The sequence below is a fragment of the Eleutherodactylus coqui genome, chromosome 2 (genome assembly GCF_035609145.1).
Source record: "Eleutherodactylus coqui strain aEleCoq1 chromosome 2, aEleCoq1.hap1, whole genome shotgun sequence".
Lineage (NCBI taxonomy): Eukaryota > Metazoa > Chordata > Amphibia > Anura > Eleutherodactylidae > Eleutherodactylus > Eleutherodactylus coqui.
In genome coordinates, this window is record NC_089838.1 from 134,551,014 (window position 1) to 134,578,973 (window position 27,960).

The 27,960-nt window shown below is 46.2% G+C and overlaps 1 protein-coding gene across 1 annotated transcript in view; it reads left to right on the forward strand.

The window, feature by feature from the left end:
* Positions 1-9,477: 9,477 nt before the first annotated feature.
* Positions 9,478-27,960, forward strand: part of CAND1 (cullin associated and neddylation dissociated 1) — a 28,859-nt gene continuing 10,376 nt past the window's right edge. Inside the window, exons 1-7 of the mRNA XM_066591603.1 lie at positions 9,478-9,682; positions 17,237-17,380; positions 19,405-19,559; positions 23,785-23,908; positions 25,230-25,486; positions 25,569-25,674; positions 27,313-27,458. Coding sequence (XP_066447700.1) covers positions 9,615-9,682; positions 17,237-17,380; positions 19,405-19,559; positions 23,785-23,908; positions 25,230-25,486; positions 25,569-25,674; positions 27,313-27,458 — 1,000 coding nt within the window. The 5' untranslated portion in view covers positions 9,478-9,614. The remainder of the gene's footprint in view (positions 9,683-17,236; positions 17,381-19,404; positions 19,560-23,784; positions 23,909-25,229; positions 25,487-25,568; positions 25,675-27,312; positions 27,459-27,960) is intronic.

A 27,960-nucleotide genomic window follows, 5' to 3' on the forward strand; every position in this document is an offset into this window, starting at 1 on the left:
GACACGATGATTATCGCTTAAAAGATATCTTTTGAGTGACTTTTGAGCGATAATCGTTGTGTGCCTTTAAGCACAAGGTGATCACTCAAACTTTGATTGATCACTTTGCGCTCCGAGCGGGGCATACAGAAGACAAGCGGGGCCACTTGTCTTCTGCATCCAGCTGTTTTCTGCTCGGAGCGCCCGGCTGTTATACAGCCAAGCGCTCCGAGTGGGGTATGCAGAACACAGCTGGACCGCTGTGTTCTTCATACCCCAGCTGTTCACAAAGCTCTCAGTTGGTACACAGCTGTGCGCGCCAAGTAGAGTATGAAGAACACAGCGGTCCCGCCTGTGTTTAGGGAGTGGGATAAAGCTTAAACCATAGGATCAGCTGTATCCTGCTGTGTATCCCTGATAAGGCTCATTGTTGTCTTTCAGCATACTGAAAGACAACGATCAGCGACTGCTTAAAGAAAACTGCACGACGTCAGTGCTGTTACACACAACGATATCGCTCAAGAGACAACTTTTGAGCGAATTTTGAGCGATAATCATTGTTTCTAAATAGACCTTTAATTGGCATAATGTGCAAATATGGGAAACTGAAGATTCCCATGTTTACAAAGAACATGTCGGAGACAGCCCAAAATTGAATATTTGGTGCGGTGTAATGAAAGACAGGATTATTGGTCCATTAAGTTTAGTGAATATACAATAACTGCCCCTGTATCTTGAAAGTTCCTGTATCCCCAGGTATCCGATTTGCAACCTAACATCATCTCCCAGCACGATGGGTTTCTCTCACATTGAAGTATGGGTGTTCAGAGTTCCCCCAATAACAGCTTTCCAGATTACTGGATTGCATGTGGCAGTGGCCGCCCCATTCACCAGATCCTACTCTGCTACATCTCTTCCTCTGGCGTTATGTGAAGGACCGTGCGTTCACGACTACAGTGAATCTCCCAGATTTGTGAGTTTATATCTGTGACATAATTACTACCATAAAAGTAGACCTTTTGCAGAGAACGTGGCAAGAAAGGGTGTACATTCTGGATATTGTTTGTGCTACCAATAGGGCACATGTAGATGTTTATTAGCGCAGCAAGAGGGATGTTGGGAGATGTCAGCTTGGGATCACGGTAGCTACAAATTCTGACTCCTATCCGCTCTGCTACAAGTGAAAAATTAGGGGACGATGGTGGTGGTAGTTCGTGATACCAGTCCGCAGCAAGCTGGAGTGAGGGGCAGACGGATAGTTGCACTCTCACACCGTTGTACTATGAACAAAGTTTGTAGTTGTTGGGCGTTGTAGTCTCTTCCCCTAGAGGGTGGTGTAATATGTGGCATAGTGCAGGTGTTCCTTAGTGCGAAGGAGCTCCAGGACTTGGGGAAAGGTGAAACAGGTAAAACTCACTTTTACTTGTAGATTCAGGAAAATACAACAACACCCAATACAGATACAATTACCAGTCACAGCAATGCAGAATTTGATGACTGAAGATACCACCCCCTGGGATCAATGTGTTGTGTCTATCCCTTGAGATACAGATCTCTATACTTGCATCGTATCTAGAACCTTCTCTCAGATCTGTAGAATGGATCTGTCTCTAACTGTCCTGTTTTCTTTTATAATCTTCTTTTTCTTTATTCGAATTTTCTCTGTTCTTATCTACATCTTTCCTTCTCACTGCACTAATAACTATACAATCTCTGACTCACTAACCTGAACTTGCTACTAACTTGTTTACTTATGCTCTATCTTCCCTATGCTACTTAAAGGGGTTGTCCCGCGCCGAAACGTTTTTTTTTTAACCCCCCCCCCCCCGTTCGGCGCGAGACAACCCCGATGCAGGGGTTAAAAAAACAAACCGGAGAGTGCTTACCTGAATCCCGGCGGTCCGGCGTCTTCATACTCACCTGCTGAAGATGGCCGCCGGGGTCTGCTCCCTCCGTGGACCGCAGCTCTTCTGTGCGGTCCATTGCCGATTCCAGCCTCCTGATTGGCTGGAATCGGCACGTGACGGGGCGGAGCTACACGGAGCCGGCATTCTGCACGAGCGGCTGCATTGAAGAGAGCAGAAGACCCGGACTGCGCAAGCGCGGCTAATTTGGCCATCGGAGGCCGAAAATTAGTCGGCACCATGGAGACGAGGACGCCAGCAACGGAGCAGGTAAGTATAAAACTTTTGATAACTTCTGTATGGCTCATAATTAATGCACAATGTACATTACAAAGTGCATTAATATGGCCATACAGAAGTGTATAGACCCACTTGCTGCCGCGGGACAACCCCTTTAATCTAAAACTTGGGTGAAGTTATTTACAGTCTCTAGATCCTCCCCTGAGCATAGAGCTCAGGGGCTGCACAGGGGCTTAGTCTATCCTTTAATTGTGTAAATGTTTTTACACAAATGCACAGAGCAGGGGAAACAAACAAGGAGAATTGGAGCTCCTAACACAGGAAGAGAAATATGATGTCATAGGCATCACAGAAACCTGGTGGGATGATACACATGATTGGAATACAAGTCTTGAGGGATACAACTTATTTATAAGAAACAGACCTAATAAAAGAGGAGGAAGTGTTGTATTGTGTGTTAGGAAAACATTAATCTCCACAGAGATTCAAGCTTCAGAGCATGGGAGTTCTGTAGAAACTGTTTGGGTAAGAATACAAGGAGAGAACAACAGAAATGACACTATTGTAGGCATTTACTACAGGCCGCCTGGACAAGCAGAAGATATTGATGAACTCTTTCTACATCAGATGGCCAAGCTCTCAAAAAGCATGACATAGTGATCATGGGAGATTTTAACTATCCACACATTTGTTGGGAATCTGTCTCAGGTAAAAGTAATGGATCCAACAAATTCTTACCTGCTCTTGCTGACAACTTTGTCTTTCAAAACGTAGAAGATAAAATAAAGTAATCTGCTATCTTGGACCTAATTCTTACCAACAGGGAGCAAATGGTTGAGGAAGTAAGAGTGACTGGGACCTTAGGAGGCAGTGATCATACTAGCCATGAATTCTGGATAACAAGGGGAGGAAGACATGAGAGGACTCAGACTACAAGGTTGGCTTTCAGAAAGGCAGATTTTTAATGGACTCAGAAAGAAGGTAGGAAGAATCCAATGGCTGGAGGTTCTTAAGGACAGAAATGTCCAAGAAGATTGGGAAATATTGCGAAATGAGATTCTCAAAGCACAATTGTTAACAATCCATAGAAGAAGGAAGAAGGAGAAGCAGTTAAAGAGACCAGGATGGATGAACACAGAACTTGCACACATGTTAAAAAAGAAGAAAAATATATTTATCAAATAGAAAGAGGGGGGAATATCTAAAGAAGCATGTAATGGGGTCTGCAGAAACTGTAGGGCAAGTGTCAGAAAAGCTAAAGCTAATGAATTGAGGCTTGCAACAGAGGCTAAAAACAATAAAAAGGATCTGGGGAGTATGCCAAAAGCAAAAGAAAAGTCAAAGATGCTATTGGATGCTTACAGGATGAAAATGGTGAATTGGTTGAGAATGATGGTGAGAAGCCAAACTTTTAAATTCTTATTTTGTATCTGTTTTCTTTCAGAAAGTAGATGTAACATCAACTGATCTACCTTGTGCTATTGGGGGAATAAAAGAATGCAGGCTATCTGTAAGCAGAGAGATGGTGAGGGAACACTTATGTTACCATGCAGCGCGGCGCGGGGTCCCGCGGTCAGCGCGCGCCGCTCCGGTGTTGGCTCCGGCGTCCTGGAGCTGCGACATCTGGGCTCTCCCGGCGACGTGGGGCGGCCGGTGTGCGGCGGCTTGGGCAGGTCTGCCCGTAGGGCGCCGCCCGCATCCCTTCCTCTCTCTTGTGCTTGAGTGGGGGGAGTTGGCTCCTCCCACTCTCCACCCCTAGGCGGAGTCTTTCCTTCATAAGGCTGGCAGTGACCTGAGCTCTCTGCCAGTTATTGGTTCTGTCAGCAACTAGTCAGTCCTGTCTGCAGTTCTGCTCAGTCAGTTCCCTAGCTTGCTTGTGAGTTTCCTTCCCAGCTTTGCTTTGCTCAGTGTTTCCTGCTTGGTTCTGTTAGCCTCTAGTCAGTTCTGTCTGCAGCCTGTCTCAGTCAGTCCTAGTTGCTAGTCAGCGTCCTTTCCAGTTTGCCTGCAGCGCAGTCTTTTTCTGTTTGGTCATTCCATCTGCCTTTTCTGTCGGCACTCTGTTCCCCGTTAGTTAGTTGTATCTCGGTAGTCGCCAGGTCCCTAGCCAGTGCAGGGACCGCCGCCCAGTTGTCCGCTCGGGGTTAGCCAGGGCCGAGGCAAGTAGGCAGGGACAGTGGGGTGCAGGAAGTTCAGGGCACCCCATCTGGCGCTCGGGGGTCAGAGTGCCATAACAACTTAGCTAACTTAAATGAATTAAAGTCTCAAGATTCATATGAATTACATCCTAGGATACTAAAGGAAGCAGCAGAGGTAATTGCTGAACCACTCACCATAAACTTTGAAAATTCATGGAAAACAGGAGATGTCTCAGAAGATTGCAAAAGGGCAAATGTTGTCCCGATCTTCTAAAAAGTGAAGAAGGTAGATCCAGGAAACTACAGACCTGTGAGCTTGACTTCTACACTGGGAAAAATCTTTGAACAAATTAAACAGCATGTATGCAAGTACTTGGATAAAAATTGAGTAACTAAACAGAGCCAGCACGGTTTTGTAACAAACAAGTCATGCCATACAAATCTAATTTTCTTCTATGACAGAATCACAGACTGATCCGAAAATACGGTAGATATAGTATGTTTTTACTTTGGTAAAGCATTTGACAATGCATCTTAACTATTGAAAAAATGACCAAATGAGGGATTCACAAGGCAACTGTTAGGTGGATTCACAACTACCTGAGTGATTGTACTCAAAAAGTGTTCATAAATGGCTGCACATCCAATTGGAAGAATGTGTCAAGTGGGGTATTACAAGGTTCTGTCCTGGGCCCAGTGTTGTTCAACATTTTTATAAATGATTTAGAGGAGGGAATTGAGGGGAAATTGATCAAATTTGCCGCCGACACAAAGCTATGAGGGATAGCTAACGCCAGGGAAGAAAGGGAGAATATTCAAAAAGATCTAGAAAAGCTTGAACAGTGGGCAGCAACCAGCAGAATGGCATTTAACAAGGAGAAATTCAAAATCCTACATCTGGGCAAAAAACCTGAAAAAAGCACATACAGAATAGGAAGGATTGGGCTAAGCAGCAACACATGTCAAAAACACTTGGGTATACTAATAGATCATATACTGAACATGAGTCAACAATGTGATGCAGCAGCCAAAAAGGCAAACACAATTCTGGGATGTATTAAGAGAAGCATAGAGTCTAGATCAAGTGAGGTAATTATCCCCCTCTACTCTTCCTTAATCATACCTCATCTGGAATACTGTGTCCAGTTCTGGGCACCCCACTTTAAAAAAGACATAGACAAACTGAAGCAAGTTCAGAGAAGAGTTACCAAAATGGTGAGCGGTCTGCAAATCATGTCCTAAAGGATCTGGGAATGTTTAGCTTGCAAAAAAGAAGGCTGAGAGGAGACTTATTAGCTGTCTACAAATATCTGAAGGGCTGTCACATTGCAGAGGGATCAGCCCTATTCTCATTTGCACAAGGAAAAACTAGAAGCAATTGGATGAAACTGAAAGGGAGGAGACACGGATTAGAAAACACTTTCTGACAGTGAGGGTGATCAATGAGTGGAACAGGTTACCACAGGAGATGGTGAGTTCTCCTTCAATGGAAGTATTCAAACAGAAGCTGGACAGACATCTGTCTGGGATGATTTAGTGATCCTGCATTGAGCAGGGGGTTGGACCCGATGACCCTGGAGGTCCCTTCTTAATCTACCATTCTATGATGTCAGATCAATATTTGGTATGACCACCCTTTGTCTTTACAGGTTTATCAATTCTTCTAGATACAATTGCACACAAACTTTGAAGGAACTCGGCAGGGCAGTTCTAAATATCTTGGAGAACTAACCACAGATCTTTTATGGATGTAGGCTTGCTCAGATGTTTCTCTCTACTTGAAATCCCAGACAGACTCGATGATGATGAGATCAGCGCTCTGTGGGGGCCACATCATCACTTCCAGAGCTCCTTGTTCTTCTTCAGGCTACATTTATACCAGTGAGTGCGATATCAGTCTGAGAAACTCGAATCGATATTGCACTCTTAAACCTATGATTTTGCCTGTGAGTGTATTTTTTTTTTTGTGAGAAAACTGCATTGAGGAACATACGATTTTCGCACGTATAAAAAAAATGCATGTTGTTTCAATAGGAAAATTTAAAAATTGCATCGCACTTGCATGTACACTGGCGAGGGCGATATTGGGCCGTGAATGGTATTTCATGATGTATAAGTGCCTGCGTGTATTTCTCAGCATTGAGGACATTATGAATCCTGACCAAACCCCCAACTCCATTTGTTGAATTGCAGCCTCAATGAACCTCCACAATCCTCCACTGTTGCCTGCAGACACTTATAATTGTACAGCTCTCCTCCATCCTTCACTGTTGCCTGCAGACACTCATTACTGTACCGCCCTCCAGCGAACAAACTGCCTTCTGTTACAGCCAAATATTTCAAATGCTCATCAGTCCAGAGCACCTGCTGCCATTTTTCTGCACCCTAGTCCCTATGTTTTTCTGCATAGTTGAGTCACTTGCTGTTGTTTCTAGTCGAAGGCATGGCTTTTTAGAGACTTCTGGCCTGAAGTGGTGGCCAAACAGTAGATGGGTATTCCTGGATCCCAGTGGTTTCTGCCAGTTCTGAGCTGTTAGCACTGCTGGACATCTTCCTCTTTCAAAGGGAAGTAAGCACGATGTGTCTTTCATCTGCTGCACCAAGTTTCTTTGGCCGACCATTGCATCTACGGTCTTCAATGTTGCCCTTTCTTTTGCTGACGTCAATGGCAAGTGCCGGAATACTAGAGGGCTGTAATAAAAGACCACATGACATGACTTGAGCTTGTGTATCCGGCCTCTGTGACTCAAGGCTGGCTGATGGGCCTATACCACAGGAGCTACTAAAAGGGAGTTTTTACAAAAATTCAATACATGCTTGCTCTTATAAACGTGCAGATTTTGTGTAATATGGCAGGGAGCGCTATGGGGCTGCTGGTGAGAGAAGCCCTTCAAAATCAGCCACGTGAATAGGCATATATATCAGCAGCTCTCACTCCGGGCTGCAGGGATTAGCTGGAGATTAGCCGTCCTCTCAGTCACCACATGACCAAGTGAAGTCATTTCAGGATGGGCTATCAATTATTTAGCCTAGCCAATCAGAGTGTTCGCCTCGCAGACAAGAGCAGCACCGCGGGACTTGGGGTCCTTTTAGAGGAGCCGATTTTTGCTTGAAAGAGCGAGTGACGTCACTGCTGGCTCGTTCGCTCCGGCTAGTTGTTTATACAGGCAGATACATCTTTAGCTCGTTCAGACAAGGAATCGTTCAGTTGTTCACATTGTCTGTACAAGTGACTGAGAAGGACTGGACAATCGCTGTTTAAACTGAACGATAAGTGAACGAGCCAACTATGGTTTTCATGCCTGCATAAGATGAACGAAGAAAAAGCGACTGGTTCTCGTTGGCTGTTGGCTCACGTTTAGACCCAATGACTATTGTTCGCTTTTGCTGGTTTAAGTGATAATAAATGCTGCTAAGCGCACCCTTACACTTTCCCTCACTTATCTGACACCGTGGCCTGCCCCCTACTGGCAGGCTATGAGAGAAAGCTGTGCTGTCTCATTCCTCCCTCCACCAAGCAGTTATTGGCCGCTGCTACATTTGCAGTGATACCCAAACTTTTTTAGCTCCTGGCACAGCTTGTCAAAAATATTTTACCTCACAGCACCACTGAAAAAAACTGTCTCTCCTTCTCCTTCCCTCCCTTCATCCCGTCTCCTTCTCTCCCTCCCTCTCCTCCCTCCTTTGTCTCCTTCTCCCTCATCTCATTCCCTCCCGTCTCCTTCTCTCCCTCTCCTCTGTCTCCTTCTCTACCTCATCTAATTCCCTCCCGTCTCCTTTTCTCCTCTGTCTCCTTCTCTCCCTCAGTCTCATTTCCTCCCGTTTCCTTTTCTCCTGTCTCCTTCTCTCCCTCAGTCTCATTCCCTCCTGTCTCCTTCTCTTCCTCATCTCATTCCCTCCCGTTTCCTTCTCTCCCTCATTTCATTCCTTCCCGTTTCCTTCTCTCCCTCATTTCATTCCCTCCCGTTTCCTTCTCAGCCTCATCTCATTCCCTCCCGTTTCCTTCTCTCCCTCATCTCATTCCCTCCCGTTTCCTTCTCTCCCTCATCTCATTCCCTCCCGTTTCCTTCTCTCCCTCATCTCATTCCCTCCCGTTTCCTTCTCTCCCTCATCTCATTCCCTCCCGTTTCCTTCTCTCCCTCATCTCATTCCCTCCCGTTTCCTTCTCTCCCTCTCCTGTCTTTTTCTTTCCCTCTTCTGTCTCCTTCTCTCCCTCCCCTCTGTCTCCTTCTCTCCCTCCCCTCTGTCTCCTTCTCTCCCTCTCCTGTCTCCTTCTCTCCCTCTCCTTCTCTCCCTTTCCTCTGTCTCCTGCCCTCCCTCCCCTGTGTCTCCTTCCCTCCCTCTCCTCTGTCTCCTTCTCTCCCCCTCCTCTGTCTCCTTCCCTCCCCCTCCTCCCCTCCCCCTCCTCTGTCTCCTTCCCTCCCCCTCCTCTGTCTCCTTCCCTCCCGTCTCTTTCTCTCCCTCTCTTGTCCCCTTCACCCTCCTCTCATTCTCTCCCGTTTCCTTCTCTTCCTCTCCGGCTGTCTCCTGCCCTTCCCTGTCTCCTTCTCTCCCGCTGTCTCCTGCCCTTCCCTGTCCCTTTCTCTCCCTCTGTCTCCTGCCTTCCCTGCCCCCTTCTCTCCCCCGTCTCCTGCCTTCCCCTGTCTCCTCTCTCTCTCTGTCCCCTTCTCTCCCTCTGTCTCCTGCCTCCCCTGTCTTCTCTCCCTCTGTCTCCTGCCTCCCGTCTCCTCTCTCTCTCTCTCTGTCTCCTGCCCTTCTCTCCCTCTGTCTCCTGCCTCCCGTCTCCTCTCTCTCTCTCTGTCTCCTGCCCTTCTCTCCCTCTGTCTCCTGCCTCCCCTGTGCCCTTCTCTCTCTGCCTTCCCCTGTCTCCTCTCTCTCTCTCTGTCTCCTGCCCTTCTCTCCCTCTGTCTCCTTCCCTTCCCTGTCCCCTCCTCTCCCTCCTGCCTTCCCCTGTGCCCTTCTCTCTCTGCCTTCCCCTGTCTCCTCTCTCTCTCTCTGTCTCCTGCCCTTCTCTCCCTCTGTCTCCTGCCCTTCCCTGTCCCCTCCTCTCCCTCCTGCCTTCCCCTGTGCCCTTCTCTCTCTGCCTTCCCCTGTGTCCTTCTCTCCCTCTGCCCATGATCACCCTAGAAGCTCTGGCACAGAGGGTTGCCACGGCGCCCAGGTTGGGAACTGACGTAGAGGCTTTGTGGAGCGGATCTGGGCGTGGTCAGACGGGGACGCGCACGTACACGGAGCAGTATCGTGGGCGCGCACGTCCATCCTCTCGCCTGCTGCCGCTGTAACTAGCCTTGTCTGCGGCTGGAGCGGGGGAATCCAGACACGGGGCCCCGGCGGGGGAGACTTCACCAGCGTCATCATGGCGAGCGCCTCGTACCACATCTCCAACCTGCTGGAGAAAATGACGTCCAGCGACAAGGACTTCAGGTGAGGCGGGACTGTGGTCACCTGCAGGCGGCGAGAAGCAGCGCGGAGGACGGGGGTGCGGCCTCACTGCCAGGCGCTCACTAGGCCGCGGCGCCGTGCGGGCTCCCTCCCCGGGCTGCTGTGCGCCATGTGCTGGGGAGCATTTTACCGGCCTTGCAGCCCCGCGCCGCTCCTGTCATCCCAGCGCGGGCCGTGTGCGGCGGGAGCCTCATGTGCTGCACACAGCGCACAGCCCGGACAGCACTGCAGGCCGGTGCATCCCGCCACCCTGCGGGCCGGTGCATCCTATCCAGTGACTGCAGGCCGGTACATCCTGTACATCCCATCACCCTGCAGGCCGGTGCGCCCTATCCAGTGACTGCAGGCCGGTACATCCTGTACATCCCATCACCCTGCAGGCCGGTGCACCCTATACAGTGACTGCAGCCATAGGCTAGTGATGAGGTTACTCCTCTCCCGGCTCATCAGTAGACATTACTCCTTAGCTTGGCTCGGGCCGGTTTCACACCTGCATCCAAAAGTGGGGCAGCTGAGCAGAGAGCGTGCCGACCCCGTTAGGGTCAGTGTGATCCGTCCCGGTGCTGTTTGGTCTGTCCGGCTGCAGGGTTCACCTTTCCTGCTCCCTCTGCAGCTTTCTTTCAGAATGAATGGAGATACACGTCCGGAAATCTCAGGCGTAACGCCCTCTCGGACGCATTTAGCATCAGACGGCCCCTCTGCACTGACCAAGTAGAGCGCTCTTTCAAACCCGCCGTACAAGTGTGAACGAACCCATTTGGATGGTTCCATTTTCTGGGCGAGTTTTGTCCGACTTGTACATAAAGCCTTCCTGTGTGATTACAGCCCGCCAGTCACTGACAGTCTTGTCTACTGGCGGAGGACTGATCTCTCCAGTCCCTCTCATCAGGGACCGTCACCAGGGCTCCAAAAACATTAAAGGGGTTTTTGGGAGGTAATTTTTTGTTTTTTACATTAGTGTTCCTGTGCTAAAACATAACATATTGTATACCTCCCTCTCCCGCAGCGCCGGGTCTCCCTGTATACATGCTGCAGTCAGTCTGTGGATGGGACATCACAAGCTACTGCAGCCAATGACAGGGCTCAGCACCCCAACACTGAGGTCTGTGATTGGCTGCGGCGGTCTGACATTCCGTACCTGTCAAACTGAACCAGGCATGGAGGACGGACAGCCGGACGTGCCGGGAGGTGAATAGAGCGCAGCATATTTTGGCATGGGGATTATGAATTTAAGGAGGTATCTGTAACTTTTTAAAATTAATGTTACGGATGACCGACTAGGATCCCCCGCCGGATGCCTGCCGATCAGCTGATTCGCGGGGCCACAGAAAGCGCTGACCACTGTGCAGTAGCCTGAGTTGGTATTGCAGGCGGCTCTGGGAATTAGCTGATCAGCAGGGGTCTGAGGGGAAGATCCCTATCAGTCATCGACAGCAAAAATAAAAGTTCTGGCATACCCCTTTAATTAAAAAAAACAAACAACTTAATTCAAATAACCCCTTTAATTGGCAGTTTCAACTTGCAGAAAACTTCCATCTGCTCTCCTCCTCAGTCCAGCCGTACTACTCGATGTCCAGGTAGTCGGTAAACATAATGTGCCATTAGCAGATCAATCTATCTGTACTTTCTTCACTGCTTCAAATCCATAAAAAATCCAATTATGCGTGGTATGTAAATTACTATTGTACTGCCCAATGGGTGATCGCACCACCCTCAGTGTCTGGGCTCTGGTGCCGTTCCTTTGGCTACACATCTGCAGTGCTGTTGCTTGACATCTCCAGCTCTGGTCAGCTGGAGGCGCTGTGTGTAACTGAAGGACTGCGCCGCTCTCTTGGCTTTGGTGCAGGCGCAGCGGCCTCTGCAAGTCTTTTCATAGACTGTTTAGTGCTGGTAGTGTCAGACTGTGTGCAGATACCCTGTGGCGAGGGATGGGGGGCTGCTGGCACCCTGTGGCGAGGGATGGGGGGGCTGCTGGCACCCTGTGGCGAGGGATGGGGGGGCTGCTGGCACCCTGTGGCGAGGGATGGGGGGGCTGCTGGCACCCTGTGGCGAGGGATGGGGGGGCTGCTGGCACCCTGTGGCGAGGGATGGGGGGGCTGCTGGCACCCTGTGGCGAGGGATGGGGGGGCTGCTGGCACCCTGTGGCGAGGGATGGGGGGGCTGCTGGCACCCTGTGGCGAGGGATGGGGGGCTGCTGGCACCCTGTGGCGAGGGATGGGGGGCTGCTGGCACCCAGTTGTCACATTATTCTGTACTGAGGAGGAAGAACGGCTCCCGAATTATTTCATGGGGATACAAGTATTTTGTAAGGCCAGCCTCACACGGGCGGATTTGTATTGTGGATTTTGTAATTATCATCCACGGTAAAACGCAGGCGTTGAAAGGCATGCATTTTCGATTTCAGGTTCGTGGCTGTGATTTACGTATTCCGTAAGCGGAAGAAAAGCCGCAGCGTGCTCTATTTTGCTGCAAAATCGGCGCAGACGGCCTCAATTATTGTCAACAGGGGCTGTGAGACCCACAGTCCATATGCAGTAAACATTGCATATGGACTGTGGGTACCCGCGCCATCACTATGCGACAGTGCAAGAAATACAAAAAATCTAGTGAGTGTGACCGCCTGTGAGCCTCCGCAGTACAGTTACAGGAGGTACACCGTTTAACCTCCGGGGCTCACAGCCAGAATGCACTGCGGGCCTCCTGCATGCAGAATCGGACCCGCTCATGTGAGCCGGGCTTATACAGACCTGTCAGGAGAGGGGACGCTCCTCCATATACATTCCACAAGCCAGCAGATGATAGCTGGGACCTGAAGGGACAGAAGCTGACCTGCTGAACCCTCACTTATTGGTTCTGGGACATAACACATTTAGTGCAGATTTCGCCTGTTTCAAGACAGTGGTTGAATCCATCGTATTTCTGCATGCAAGGATGCCTTTACACAGGAGCAACAGTCATTTGGTGAATGGATGCGGAGCGCGTTGGGGGTCCCTTCCGACCGCCTGCAACCATTCACCTGATAGGTCAACCACTGCCCATTAGTTGCTTCATTTAAGCTCACTTGAAACAAAGCCACTATTAATAATGAGCAACTTCTCGCTCGGTACCCCGCCAGGTCCCGCTTTTACACGGGATGATTATTGCTGTAAATTGCTTTTTTGAGCGGTTTTTTTTTTTTTTTTTTAAAGCAGATACCCCGTGTTAGGGTGCCTGCACACGAGCGGAAATTCCGCGGCGGGATTTCCGCCGCTGGAAGCCTGCATAGGATTGCGTTAACAATCGCAATCCTATGCAGACGGCTGCGGTTTGGACGCACGAAGCCTCGCGTGGCAAACAAACCGCGGCATGCTCTATTTCTGTGCGGGGCTCGCAGACGCAGCTGCAGGCGGCCTTAGGCTGGGCTCATAAGATCGGTTTAGAATTGCGGATTCCACAATCGGCGTTCTTGCAGGTTTTTCGCGGTAATACGCAGACATTGAAAGACATCTAATTTTCCTTCGCACTTCTGGATACAAATTGCGGATTTCACGAGGAGAGAGAAAAATCGCAGCATGCTCTTTTTTTATGTAAAATCCGCACAGACGGTCTCTATTGATGTCAACAGAGGCATCTGACTCGCAGCCCATTGCGTACCGGCTGCGATTACCCGCGGGAAATACAAACAGAAAAACAAACTACTGCGCATTGCTATCTGCGAGCCTCCGCTTTCATACGCAATGCAGGTTAGTGCTGTATGCAGGGCCACCGGCCGGGCTCAGTCTGCTGTGGACCCCCTGCATGGGAAATCCAACCTGTTCGTGTGAGCCCGGCCTAAAAGTGCCCTAAGGCATCTAGCTGATAGTTATTTCTGCAGCTCGTCCTCAGATTTGCACGTGGTTTCATCCCATGAATGTGGTTTTCTAAAGTCCCACTAACTAATGTCCCTTTTACACGAGATGACAGTCCGGTAAACAACTGCATGAGCACTGACGTCACGGCTAAGGTCGTTAACACTCGCGTAGAGTATTTACACTGACAGACATCACCGCTGGATCGCGAGCTTCTGTCTCAGAGCTTCACCATCTATGTGAAGTGTGGAGCGGGCAGCGTTTACACAGAACCAAATGTCAACTTAATAACCTGCATTTGCACTGTACGATTATTGCTCAAATGAGTTTCTTTGAATACATTTTGAGTGATAACCGCCCGGTGTAAATGGCCCATTACATTGTACCATATACGTATTTTTCTCATGGACTGACACTGCCATACAAACTATCTGTGCAGCCAGTTAGGGCAGCTTCATACGGGCGTATTCGCATGCACAATACACAGAGAATAAAACACATTGACTTCAATGGGTTCATCGACAGTTCTGTATCTTGGGGGCTCATTTCACGTGTGTGAAAGAAAAAACGCAGCATGCTCTACTTTTGTGCACCAAAGGTCCCCATGGAAGTCTATAGGCCCAGTATGCAAGAAGATGGGTGAAAAACAGTGCAATTCTGCTGGAAAAAGAGCACATCTGAAAGTCATTGGGCTAAATAGCCATTTTAATCGGGGAGTGTTTGTGGGCACAAAAAGGGCAGTAAAAACCGCCGAAGCACACGCAAAAAAAACCAAACCTTATTCTGCAGCTATTAGGTTCTATTGAACCTAATAGCTTTCTGCCTTTCAATGTTCACGCTGCGGAATTCGGCAGCATTAAAGAAATCGTGGGAAAACCCGCGGACGCTTCCATTGTAGTCAATGTAAGCCATCCGTCACGCTATACGTCTGCTGTGAGCACAGCAGTAATATCACGTGCATAGGCGCCACCGCCGGCATGTCATGCGCTGCACTGCGTGTGTGCGCTGGCTCACCAGACAGGACTCGCACGGTGGATCCGGAGAGGTAAGTATGGGGTCTTTGGGGGCGTCATGTCAGACTCTGTTATTCCGCTGGCGGAGTCCGACACGGCCGTGGGCATGAGGCCTTAGAGTAGGTCTATATGGTGACTGTAAAGACCATACAGAATCGATGCCATTGTATCGGCTTTAGTCCTCTTAGGCCAGAAGCACACATGCAGTTTTTTTTAGCTTAAAATTGTTAAGAGCCTCCCAAAAAATGTCACTTTTCTATTGTAGATTTTGTATTTGTCTCCTGATACTTCATGCAGAACTCAGTCGCCTGAAGCGCATTTTTAACCCCTAAGTGACCTAACTAATTTCCACCTTAAGATTAAGTAAATGGTATCCCCTTTTGTGTTTCAGCAGTCATAACCCTTTATTTTTTTCATTAATGTAGTTTTAGGACACCTTGTGTTTTGTGGGACAAGCTCTAGTTTTTAGAGCAACTCATTTCTGCTACATATAATATATTAAATGGCTTTTTCCAAATTTTTTTTCTAGCTGGAGGCAATAGGGAAAAACAAGATTGCCCTTTTTTTGTGATTTAATTTCATGGCTTTTGCGGTGTAGTATAAATATTGTTACCGGTATTCTAAGAGTCATTACAATCATGAGTACACCAAATTTCTAGGGATTTTATTCTCTTTTACCACTTCTGCGCAATTTAAATGACTTTTTGTACGGGCGCATGTTCCAAGACCAGAGCATTTTTATTTCTCAGTCGACAGAGCTGTATCAGGTCTGCTTTTTGCGAGGCACCTTGTAGTTTCTATTGGCGCCATTTTCAGGTATGCACAATAGTTTACATTTATTTTTTATTCCTGTTTTGGTAGAGTGAGATGATCAGAAAACATCTATTTTTTAGATTTTGTTTTTTGTGCTTGCTTAATGTAATATTCTATAGTACTAGATGTTATGGGTGTGGCAATAACAATTATGTGTAGGGTTTTTGGTTTTCTTTTTTTCACTTTTAACATTTTTTCCAAATAGTTTGAAATTTGTTTTTTCTGTAAAAACGTTTAGATGCCACGGTCAGCAATGACGGCAGCACCTGCGGGGTTACAAGGTGTATCTCCCATGATGAAAACCTCTGTGTGATTCTTGCCTTAGGCTGCATGTCTACGAGCGTGATTCTGCCGGCGTTGCTATGGAAAGCACAGCCGCTGTGTCCACGAGCGGATAATCAGAGCAATTCTCCGCTCGCAGGATTCAATTCGCAGCATGCTGCGAATTGCTGCGATTCTCCACGGTGAGCCTATCTGTCAAAAAGGCTCAGTGCGGAGATCCGTCAGCTGTCTCCTGCTCCCCGGTGGCGGCTCATGCGGTGGAAATCTGCCGCGGGATATTGCCCCGCCCGTGGACAAGAAGCCTAGGAATTCTTCGTTGCTTTTGATGACTACTTACACCTGTTGTATTAGGGCCTGTTTAGGTTATGCTAGGTAGGGAAGATGTACCAACTGCAAAGAGGACCTGTCTGCTGTCCAGACTTGTATGGTTAAAGGGGTTGTCCTGCACCGAAACGGTTTTTTTTTTTTTCAATAGGCCCCCCCCCCCCCCCCCCCCCCGTTCAGCGCGAGACAAACCCGATGCAGGGGTAAAAAAACCCAAAAAACGGATAGTACTTACCCGAATCCCCACGCTGCGGCGACTTCTTACTTACCTTGCTAAGATGGCCGCCGGGATCTTCACCCACGGTGGACCGCAGGTCTTCTCCCATGGTGCACCGTGGGCTCTGTGCGTTCCATTGCCGATTCCAGCCTCCTCATTGGCTGGAATCGGCACACGTGACGGGGCGGAGCTACGAGGAGCAGCTCTCCGGCACGAGCGGCCCCATTCACCAGGGAGAAGACCGGACTGCGCAAGCGCGTCTAATCGGGAGATTAGACGCTGAAATTAGACGGCACCATGGAGACGAGGACGCTAGCAACGGAGCAGGTAAGTGAATAACTTCTGTATGGCTCATATTTAATGCACGATGTATATTACAAAGTGCATTAATATGGCCATACAGAAGTGTATACCCCCACTTGCTTTCGCGGGACAACCCCTTTAAGTAAATACTTCTATTCTTCATACTGGTATGGTCACACGGTCGAATTGCTCGTGGGAAAGATTCCGTGTGAATTCCGCTTCTGAAAATCCACGTCTTTTTATGTTGATTTTCACGACGATCCACTTGCTCGCAACAGCCTAAAGGGCTCATATCCACAACTGTGTTTCTACTGCCTATCACAGACGCGTGATACGTGGTGAATGGAGTCAGTAAAAGCCGATGGATTTTCATTGATCCATGCACACCGGCGTGTGTACACTGCGTATTGATACGCAAAAGAAATAAATCGCGGCATGCTCTATTTCTCTGCATTCGTACGCAGTGTGAGCCCTATACACTTGTATTTACTGTGTATGATACGCTGTCTATACACGGTACATTTCCATACACATCGAGCGGGGAATAAAAAAAAGTCACTGTGCGTGTGATGTGCAGTGCCATACGCAGTCTCTGCCGGCAGAGCGTAAGGCTGAAAAATGTGTAAAACGCTGCGGAGAGACCTGCAGCGGTTTATACATATGCCCATGGAAAATGAGCCCTATGGAGTTTTTTTGTTTTTTTTTCTGTGCGCTTTACTTTGTGGTCAGTTGTTCATACTTTTTCTTTTCTTTGTAGATTCATGGCAACGAATGACCTAATGACGGAGCTGCAGAAGGACTCCATTAAGCTGGACGATGACAGTGAGCGTAAAGTCGTTAAGATGATTTTAAAGCTTTTGGAAGACAAGAATGGTGAAGTTCAAAATCTAGCTGTGAAATGGTAAGTTACATCAAGTAACGTAGATGTGTTTTCTTTTCTTTTTTTCTATTTTGCTGATACATGCGGTATGACAGTGGCTAATATACATGGACTCCATAGAGCATCCAGTAGGGTATTCTATACATTACAGGGGTTAATGTAGAAGTTAAAGCAACACTTAATATAAAAAATGCACAAAAGTTCTTCCATCAATGTCACGTCCTCCTTGGAGTCACAGTATAAGAAATATACATATAGTAGATCTCAGAAAATCAGCGTTCTCCTCCCCTGTTTCTTGCAATGCTGTTCCTGGCTGTAAAGTACTGGGATACAGATGGAGCCTTCTCCCATTGCTGTCTGCAGGAGGTAAATGTATGGTCACCAGGGGGCTAATCTATAGACCCCCAAGGATTACAAGCATGATGCACCCCGAGTCCTTCTAGTGAATGAAGTATTGGTGCTTATACATGACCAGCCCACAATTCAAGGTCTATGGAGATGGCCAAGAGCGTCATTGGGCTATGTCTTCAGGCCCATAAAAGATAATGGAACGGTAGTCATGCGTGCATACTGCCACTTCAGTTACTAATAACACTGATGATCTCCGTGGTTGGAACTCCAGCAATCGGACATCTATCATCTTTCCTTGGGAGGATTTTGGTGGGATAACCTCTTTCAAGGGATTGCAGAGTATTGAAAAAGGTTGCGTCCTTTCCGAGACTGCGCCGCACTTGTCCACAAGTTGTGCATGGTATGCGTGCAAATTTGCATCAGAATTCACAAGTGGGCTTGTGGATTTTTCTGCTGCGTGTTCACCTATAGATTCATATGTGGCAGGTTTGATGCAGGAATGTCTGCGAGTGTCCCATTCATGTGACTAGGGCTTGCAGAAATCCAAGTGCTTTCTGCCAAAACATCCAGGTTTTGATGAATGGAACTGATTTTCAGTTGCAGTCATTTCTGCCACAAATCTGCTGCATGTGAAATACTTACAATTTTCTTGCATGTTGCTGGTGCCAATAGTTTTTTGGCTGGTACAGTCTACCCGCACAAGTGTTTGAAAAATAGGTTATCTATTTGCAGGAAGTGACTCGTGGAAAAACATGCATTAAAATGAATTAGAATTTAAATGAAGAACATGATGTATAAACCAGTGCTAAACATGGATCTGATCATTGTTTTATACGATTTTTGCTTGTTGATAATCATTTTCTAAACAGAATATCATGTATGAATAAAACAATGTTGAGTACAAAAGTCAAACGACCAAATTAAGGACTCCTTTATATCACCACTTACTGATTTCATTTTCCTGATCTGTCATGGGAGAGGAATATGGAATCCCTGGGTAGAATTAATCTGTCCTGTGATGAGCAAAACAGTGCAGTATGGACCCTATTGACTATAAAAGGGATTCTCCAGGACTTTTACTATTGATGAGCTATACTCAGTATTGGTTTTCAGTAGTTGATCTGCTCAGGAACCCTGCTGATCCCTGGGCCTGCTATCAGTGCAGACAGAAGCAGCTAGCTGTGTGGCCACTGCAAAGGCGTAGTACCAAACTAAGCCACTTCAATATGATCAGCGCTATCTGCTTTTAACACGGTCTGCACTAACCAGGGATCAGTCGATCGGTGGTGATTCCTAGCAGCGGACCACCCGCTGATCAAACATTGATTACCTATCCTAAAGGTAGGCCATCAGTAGGGAAAATCCCAGAGAACCCCTTTATTGATGTCTTGTTGGGCTCCTGTTAATGCCCTCCAGCATTTTCCCAGACAAAATAGTACTGCATGCTGCACTACATCATCCTGGATTTTAATGGAAATCTGTGATGGAGGCTGCGAACTGAACTTCCAAGGTAGATGTGAATGAGCCCTGAGTGATCAGGAGGAGCCTTGGAAGCTGTCTTGCCAGCTTTACCTTTCAGATTTGCTCATCTCACTTATTTTTTGTGACTTCATATGTTCACTTGTTGCAAAGAATTAAGAACAAAACAAATGTCTCATCAGATCCAAATTTAAAATGCTTGTGCTTCTATTTAGTCTCGGTCCTCTCGTAAGTAAAGTGAAGGAATATCAAGTTGAGACGATTGTGGACACTCTCTGCACTAATATGTTGTCCGACAAGGAGCAGCTACGCGATATTTCCAGCATTGGGCTGAAAACTGTAATTGGAGAGCTTCCACCGGCTTCCAGCGGTAAGAGTATTCCCCTAATAACGAATGCTGGATGGGTTTATGCGGAGAGGAACTTGATGAATGTGGACGTACTTTGGAAAATACTGTCTGTTAAGGCCCATTTGGATACAAAATTTGCTTAAAGCCATCTTTTCAACGATAACCGTTATCTAAATGCATGGACATCGTGCACGATTCGTTCCTCGCTCTATTCTAGATTTCTAGAATTGAGCGATGAACTCTTATCAGCAGTGCAGCCTGTTATCACAGTCGGCAGCGCTGATGAGATTCTTTCAGCTCGTGTCCCACTGGTAGTTCATAGCGGGACACGAGCTGTAAGCGTGGAGAACAGTGCAGTTGTGTGCTTATGCAAAACAGCTGTATTGTTTGCCGAGCGATAGCGGCGGTGTCTCGCTCCACCTGCATAGCTCTCTAGTAGCTAATTAGCTACTATAGACTATGCAAAGATGATCGCTCAAAACTGTCACTCAAGCTGGGGTCTTAGAATGGGGGAAGTTGAAAGATGCCCCTATTAATTATAATAACCAGTGAGTTGGTGACCTCTATAAAGCAGCCTGCTTGCTGGACTAGAATGCCTTGGCCTGGCAGGGGTATATTAAATTGTGTTCTTCAATGGAACCTGCTGCTAAGTTCATGCTGCTCAATCCACAGGCAGAATGACTTGTATGTACATCGTGGCCATGTATGTCGTAGTGTCAAGCGCTCTTCCCGCCTGCATCCTCTACAGGGACAGCTCTCCTTGTGTGTGTACAGGAGAGGGAGCTGTCACTATAGAAGATGCGACTGACGTGTTCCTGCCGTTTTTGGAGTGGATCTTCAAATACGTTTGTTCTGAAACGTTATTTATTACATTTCCAGCCTGTTGGGTATATTTTTGAGTCCCTGAAAACTACTTCAGCATAGCAGGAGAAGAGGTTGAACTTATACGTGTGTTTGCTGCTTTTTTTCCCCCTCCTCTCAATGCTACTGTAATTAGCAATCTCTTCTGTGTAGAAGTCCATTGACCTATTGTTCCATCTTTGCAAAGATTTCCTGCTATTGCAATTAAATGAGAATTCACATTACTATTGTGTTTGAAATCGCATAATGCATTCATCTACAGGATGTTTATTTCCACAATGCTCCGTTCTTCAGATATTGCAGTTATTGATTCCTCTGCCCTCTGGTTATTTACTGCTCGTTACAAGTCAAACATCACTTGTATTGAAAGAAATGGCAGAGCACAATTGCATCTGGTGGCTGACCTGGGAGTTACTGCACATGTGCTTCTGAGAGCCCGACCATCAGAATTAAAGTGTGCTAGCAGCAACCTCCTCTGTTTCTTTCTGTAGAAGAGGTGGTTTGTATTCCTTGCAACAAGCCTTAAAGAACCAGAGGGCAGAGGAATCAAGATTTGTAATCTGGAGAATGGAGCATTTTGGAAATAAACATCTTATGGGTGAGTGCATTGTTTTGTGAAAATAGGATTCCTGAGATGGGAATATCCCTGTAAAATTCAGTTACTACTTTGAATATTAGATTTTTACATTTTGTTTCTTCTTAATATTGCCGGATATGTATTCCCACACAGCTGCCCCTGATTAAATGTTTAAGTTGTAGAACTTCATCAGTTACCTAAGTAAAAAAGAAACCGTTTAAAGGGGTTGTCTCGCGAAAGCAAGTGGGGTTATACACTTCTGTATGGCCATATTAATGCACTTTGTAATATACATCGTGCATTAAATATGAGCCATACAGAAGTTATTCACTTACCTTCCCTGCGCTGGCGTCCCCGTCTCCATGGCTCCGTCTAACTTCAGCGTCTAATCGCCCGATTAAACGCGCTTGCGCAGAAGGGTCTTCTGCCTTCGGGTCTGTCCGGCAGCAGCGGCGTTCTGGCTCCGCCCCTTCTAAGCATCATCGCGTAGCTCCGCCCCGTCACGTGTGCCGATTCCAGCCTCCTGATTGACTTTTTTTTCTATACTAAGAAAAGAATGACTTAAACCAGTTATGAGGGATGGAACGCATTTCCATCAGTTTAAAGGGATCGTGTAAAGGCCCATTTACACGCAAAGACAATCTTTCAAACAATTGAAAGATTGACAGTTTTATCGATCGTTTTGCATAAAGTGTTAATGGACACTTTATCATCATCATTTGTGTGTCAAAGGGCCTGCAGGAGCTGTTTGCAGAGCACAGCATGTGGCCTGAGCCCTGCACACAGGTTCATTGTTCTTGCACAGGCTGCCAGCAGAATACAGTGTTATCTCCGAAAGCCTGTGGAGAACATAGCGTGCGGTCCCTGTTATCTCTCTCCAGCTGAATGATTGATTTTTAGGCTCACTTTAAAAACATCGTTCAGCTGAAAAGTGAACAATGGCAGTGTTTATATACAATGATGATCGCGCATTTGCAATCGTTTGACCGAATTTTGAGCGATAATCGCTGCGTGTAAATGGGCCTTTAGTCCCGTAAAGATGTTGAGTTGCAAACTTTTATGTCAATGACACGTACACAGGCAGTTTTCCTCTGTTCAGTAAGGCTCATTTCACATGGTGTTTGGCTCTACGTACCCCACGTTCTGGTTTTGTCTGCCATGCAGCAAACTGCATAGGAAGGACCAGTAGGGTTTTCATCCCAGTTTCTTTAGCTGGATACAAAGCTAATGAATTCTTCTAGTTTGAAAGGTTTATATTGACATTAATAAAATCTATTGAAGCAGCATTAACAAGTAGCAAACATCAACCCTCATATATGCTCCAGCAATACTAGTGCGCAAATTATACATAAAGACAATTAGCATAGATGATATGAACACAATTTCAACAGATTAAAAAAGCTACCCCCGACATCCAATCGGCTTATGTAGATATAGATAGAATGTGCAGATCACTGCTGAGTATTGCTGACTTATCGCTACCTTTAGGCCGCCTGCAGACGGCTGGGTCGGATCCGGCTGCGAGAATTCTTGCAGTGGGACCCGACCCGAGCGCCTGCAGAGAGCAGCGCTGAACTCACCCGCTCCGGCTCTTTCATGTGCGGGCAGCCGGCGTAGAGCGGAGCTGGCGGCCGTGGAGTGACGTTTCTGTGTGGGGCTCTGTGAGAAATGGAGCATGCCGCGGTTTGTTTTCTGCGCATGATTTCGCGCAGACAAACTGCAGCCGTCTGCATAGGATTGCGTATTGTAATGCAATCATATGCAGGCATGTACTGGCGGAAATTCTGCGGGGATTCCCGCCGCAGAATTTTCACCCGTGTGCAGGAGGCCTTATTCTACAAGTCATTGCGATTATGACACAGCCAAATTTATAGAGGTTTTTATGTTGTACCACGTTTGTGCAATATAAACAATAATACTTTTTGCATTGCACTACAGTCCATGACCAGAGTGTTTTTTTTCTAGTCACTGGAGTTCTATCAGACCTGTTTTCTTTGCGACAACGTGTAGTTTTTATTAGTACTAATTTATTCCTGTTTAGGGGAAGAGAGATGATCAGAAAACAGCTTTTTATTGTTTATTTTTAATGGAATTCAGTGTGCTTGATAAATGTAATATTTTATAGCACAGGATGTTATAGATGTGGCAATACTAACTGTATGTAAGGTCCTTTTTTTTTTTCTTTTTCTTTTTGGTTATGTCCATATTTAAATCCTTGCATAAAGCAATTTTTTTTTTCCTGTAAAAATATTTAGATGCCAGGGTCAACAATGACTGCAGCATCTACAAGCTTAAAGGTGTAGAGGAGTGATTAGATAAGCAAGTCCTCGTCATTTTACTCTTTCTTTGAATTAAAAACCCATATGTGACAATTGGAGAGCAAATATGCTCTATGATTGATAGGGGAGTCCTAACATATACAGAATTACAGATCTTCTGTTGCCTCTGATCTCTTCTTCTCTGCACTGCACACTAGGAAAATTCAAGCTGTAAATTCTGTATTCCCGACTCCAATTCAAACGCCTGCAGCTCCGCTTCTATAAGGGCTACTGGCATGCTTTTGGTGTAATTTTAAAGCCAAGGTCCTTAGCTATAAAATGAAAGTATTTTGGTAGCCCCAGCAGAACCGGAGCTACAGCCATTTAAGTTTTGAATGAGTTTGTCCTAAACTGTAATGTCTTCCTGCAGATTGAACTGAGCTTGTCCAAAACTGCTGGGGGGCGTTAATACGTTTTGCTTGGTTTATAAAGAGTTTTTTTTAAGAAAATGAGAAACTTTGAGATTAACTTAATGTCTTTTATCCCACAGGATCTGCTTTGGCTGCAAATGTCTGCAAAAAAATTACTGGACGTCTCACAAGTGCTATTGCAAAGCAAGAGGATGTGTCTGTCCAGTTGGAAGCCTTGGACATCATGGCTGATATGCTTAGCAGGTACAATTTACACTGGCTGACCTTCATACTAGACTGAAGCAGCAAACAGGTTTTCCTGGAAGGGAAAAATGAATCTGATCCTGTTTGAGTCTGGTGGAGGAGCCGGCGCCTCCACCTCTAGCCCAGGTCTGACACACGAATCAAAATGGTAAAGCAGCACAAATGGCTCTTTGATCATCTTTGCATGCTAAAAGTTTCAGGCTTTATTGACTCCAACTCACCTCGCTTGTGTATTGGAGCCAATAAAGCCTGAAACTTTTATCATTAAAACTTCTTGAAGATCAAAGAGTCCTTTGTGCTGCTTTACCATTTTGGTTTCTATGTTCTTTGGTGGATTAATGAGGTCCTAATCCTGGGTAAGTGTGCACATAAAATAGCTTCCACAAGCGGAGCTTGGTTCTTATAGTGCTGTTGAGAACCTATGTAATGCAGGTCTGACACAGGGTCACATGATGGGAATTCTCCCCCCCCACCCCCCACTGTGGCATTGATTATTCCATTGCAAGGAGCTGACTGGCTTGTTTCAATAGCTGTCAGCTTGCTTCTCCGTAAAAGCTGATGCAAAGGTGGAGAAAGGGATTGGCTTGGCTATTCAAATGAGCCAGTCAGTCCCATGCATTGATGTCACTGACAAATAGAGGTGGGAAGAAGTGTCTATATCATGTGACAGTGTCAGAACCCGGCCAGAGAGGAGGTGACAGCACAGCTGGATCAAGTTTTTCTCCCAGTAACTCCTTTAGGCAGGTCTCACGTGACCAGATTTCAATTGCTAAATACACGATTGTCACCAGCTCGAATGATCTGCGATATTCCGCACACATTGAAAGAATAGAACATTTGCATATCCGCTGAGATAAGGAAATAGTGATTGCAGTTTCCGCAAGTCAATTTAAAATTGCAGCAAGTTCTATTTGTCTGTGGAATCCATACGGATGGCTTCCATTGAAGTCAATGGAAGCCGTCTGACCCGTAGCCCATCCACAGTTGACATTACGCATAGGCCGCGGGTACCAACGTTATCACTTAGTGACGGCGCCTGAAATACAATTTTTTATTTTTTTTAATCTGTACTGCGCATGACTGCCGGCGTGCGTCTTTGGTTATCTGCAGCACAGGAAAACAACGTCTGCGAGGTCGCCGACCACAGTCTGAGCTGCATTCCGTTGCTGGCTCCCGCATGCTGAATACGACTTGTCCATGTGAGACTGGCCTCAAGTTTTCAGCGACAGTGAAAAGCAAACGGCATCTTGTATTTCAGTACTGACGTAAAATGAGGTGTAGGAAGTTCACATACAAATTGGCTATTTGTTTCTTTCTTCAGACAGGGTGGATTGCTTGTTAATTTTCATCCTTCGATTTTGAGCTGTTTGCTTCCACAATTAACAAGCCCAAGACTGGCTGTAAGGAAAAGAACTATTATTGCACTTGGTCATCTGGTTATGAGTTGTGGGAACATTGTGTTCATTGATCTCATTGAACACCTATTGACAGAGCTTTCCAAAAATGATTCGATGTCTACCACTAGGACCTATATACAATGCATTGCTGCTATCAGTAGGCAAGCGGGTCATAGGATTGGTAAGTAAAAGCCTGTTAACATCGGTTTTGCATAGACCTTCTCACTATATTGCCTTGCCTAAAGATTAAATTCCTCTTGCAGGTGAATATTTGGAGAAAATAATTCCTCTTGTGGTTAAATTCTGTAATGTTGATGATGATGAGTTGAGAGAATACTGCATTCAGGCGTTTGAATCCTTTGTTAGACGGTAAGCTTTGAATGTGTTTTGTAAGTTGGTATTTGACTCCTGCCTTTATACTTGGGCCCACATTAACTCATTTGAGGATGTGTTCAGTTAAAATGAGCCCATTTTACAACAAAAAAAGCTAATACTGTTCTGCCCTGAGCAGGGCCGGAGGGGACGTTATATGACACAGCAATTGTTTGTGATGTATCTTAACTAGAGATGAGCGAGTACACTCGCTAAGGCAATTTACTCGAGTAGTGCCTTAGCCGAGTATCTCTCCACTCACCTCTAAAGATTCAGGGGGGCGGGGGAGAGCGGGGAGGAACAGAGGGGAGATCTCTCTCCCCCCTTCCCCCCCGCTCCCCGCCACAACTCACCTGTCACCCGCGGCGGCCCCCGAAACTTTAGAGGCGAGCGGGGAGATACTCTGCTAAGGCTCTACTCGCTCGAGTAAAGTGCCTTAGTGAGTATACTCGCTCATCTTTAATCTTAACGCTTGAAGGACCGGGCTGTTTTGTATCTTAAGGACCAGATACTTTTTAGGGATTTTACCCATGTGGTGGTTTTACTGCCTTATTTCTTTTCTTTTAGCTACCACAATTATTTTTGCTGCATTTTTTTCCCCGTGACATATAGGGCTATTTTTAAAAATAACCTTTTCACTAACTTTTTCTCCCTCTATTTTTGTTTGTTTTATTGGGGGTAAAAAGCTTTAAAAAAATGTTATTTTTTTAACATTTATACTTTTTTTTTTTTTTTTCCAATTAGTATATTTATGCTGAAATAAGTTATGGGAACAGGTTCCTCTATTTGTTTTGGACATTTTCATATATAATATGCTCGCATACAGCAACTGTTTTGGTTGGCGTCGGCTTTGGGTCATTTTCTTTCTTATGTATATATTGTTTTATTCTGTAATTTTTACTTACTGATGTATGTAATTATGTTTTTCACTATCTATGTCCCCCATGACAACATATAAGACCTCTGGGGGACATTCACATGTTTCTTAGGTTTTTTTATTTGACACTTTCTCACTGTAGCTGAGGCATCCATAGGAGCCACAGTTACTGGGGAAAATATCCCTTGTAGTGACATTAGTCACTGACAGAGCTGATCAGGGTCTTCTGTGACCTTGTAGCTCTGCTGTAGCAGGAAATCCCGGCGGTCACATGACCCTGCGGCTCCCGTAGTGGAAGTTACACTTCCACTTTTCAGTACACAACGCTCATTGAGCCCTGTGTACTTGGGGAAGGAAAAGGCAGAAAGGGCTAACTAAAGCTGTTACTAACTGCTGACAGCCCGTCCTGCCCTCTGATTGATTGCAGAGCAGGAAGCTTAAATCCCTGCCGTAATTTTACTATCAGCTGGGCTGTAAGACCGGGACCAAACGCTGTATATTTATTGCGCTTGGACCTTAGTGGGTTAAATCCTTGTGTCCTTCACCAACCTGCATGAGACATAAAGGATCAGTTTTTGCCTGGAGTTTTCTTTTTTTTTTTTGCAAATCAATTGGCTCATTATTTCAATGAACACACATGATCTCGCTGATATCAGGGGTCCAAAGTGGGTAACTCCCTCCACTGTTCTAATTTTGTATATTTTGAAAGAGGTTGCATTAACCAGCATAGAATGACATGGCTTCATTCTTTTTTATAGATGCCCCAAGGAAGTATATCCTCATGTATCCACTATTATAAATATCTGTCTTAAGTACTTGACTTATGATCCCAATTATAACTATGATGATGAGGATGAAGATGAAAATGCGATGGATGCTGATGGTGCAGATGATGATGATCAAGGTGTTGTGCTCTGTTTTAATCAAATCAATCGGACACTACTGCATTGGCATTAAAGGAAACCTATTCAGTCCTGTGAGCTTCACAACCTTAAGTTTACAGTCTCATAGGATAGAGGCCACAGAGTACAGGGATTTGACATTCATACTTGCCTGCTTTCATGTTCCTTTACTAACTACATGAGAAGCTGCTGCTCGGCACTTATATCAGACTAATTTTTTCATTCCTTACACATGTACACTTAGAGAACTGTGTGTAAATGTGCACGCTGACTGCAGAGATGAGCCAGATGCAAGGACCCAGCAGCAGCTTCCCATGCGGACAGTAAGGCTGGCTTCACACAGGACGGATTTGCTGTGGAATTTCTGTGCGGAATTTTCACACGGAAATTTCACACACGGCTCCTAATCCCAGGATTAGCCAGCGAAGTGGACGAGAATTTGCAAAAATCTCACCCACACTCTGCGGCCAAACTGAAAACGGCCATCCAGTGGAAATCCGCAAG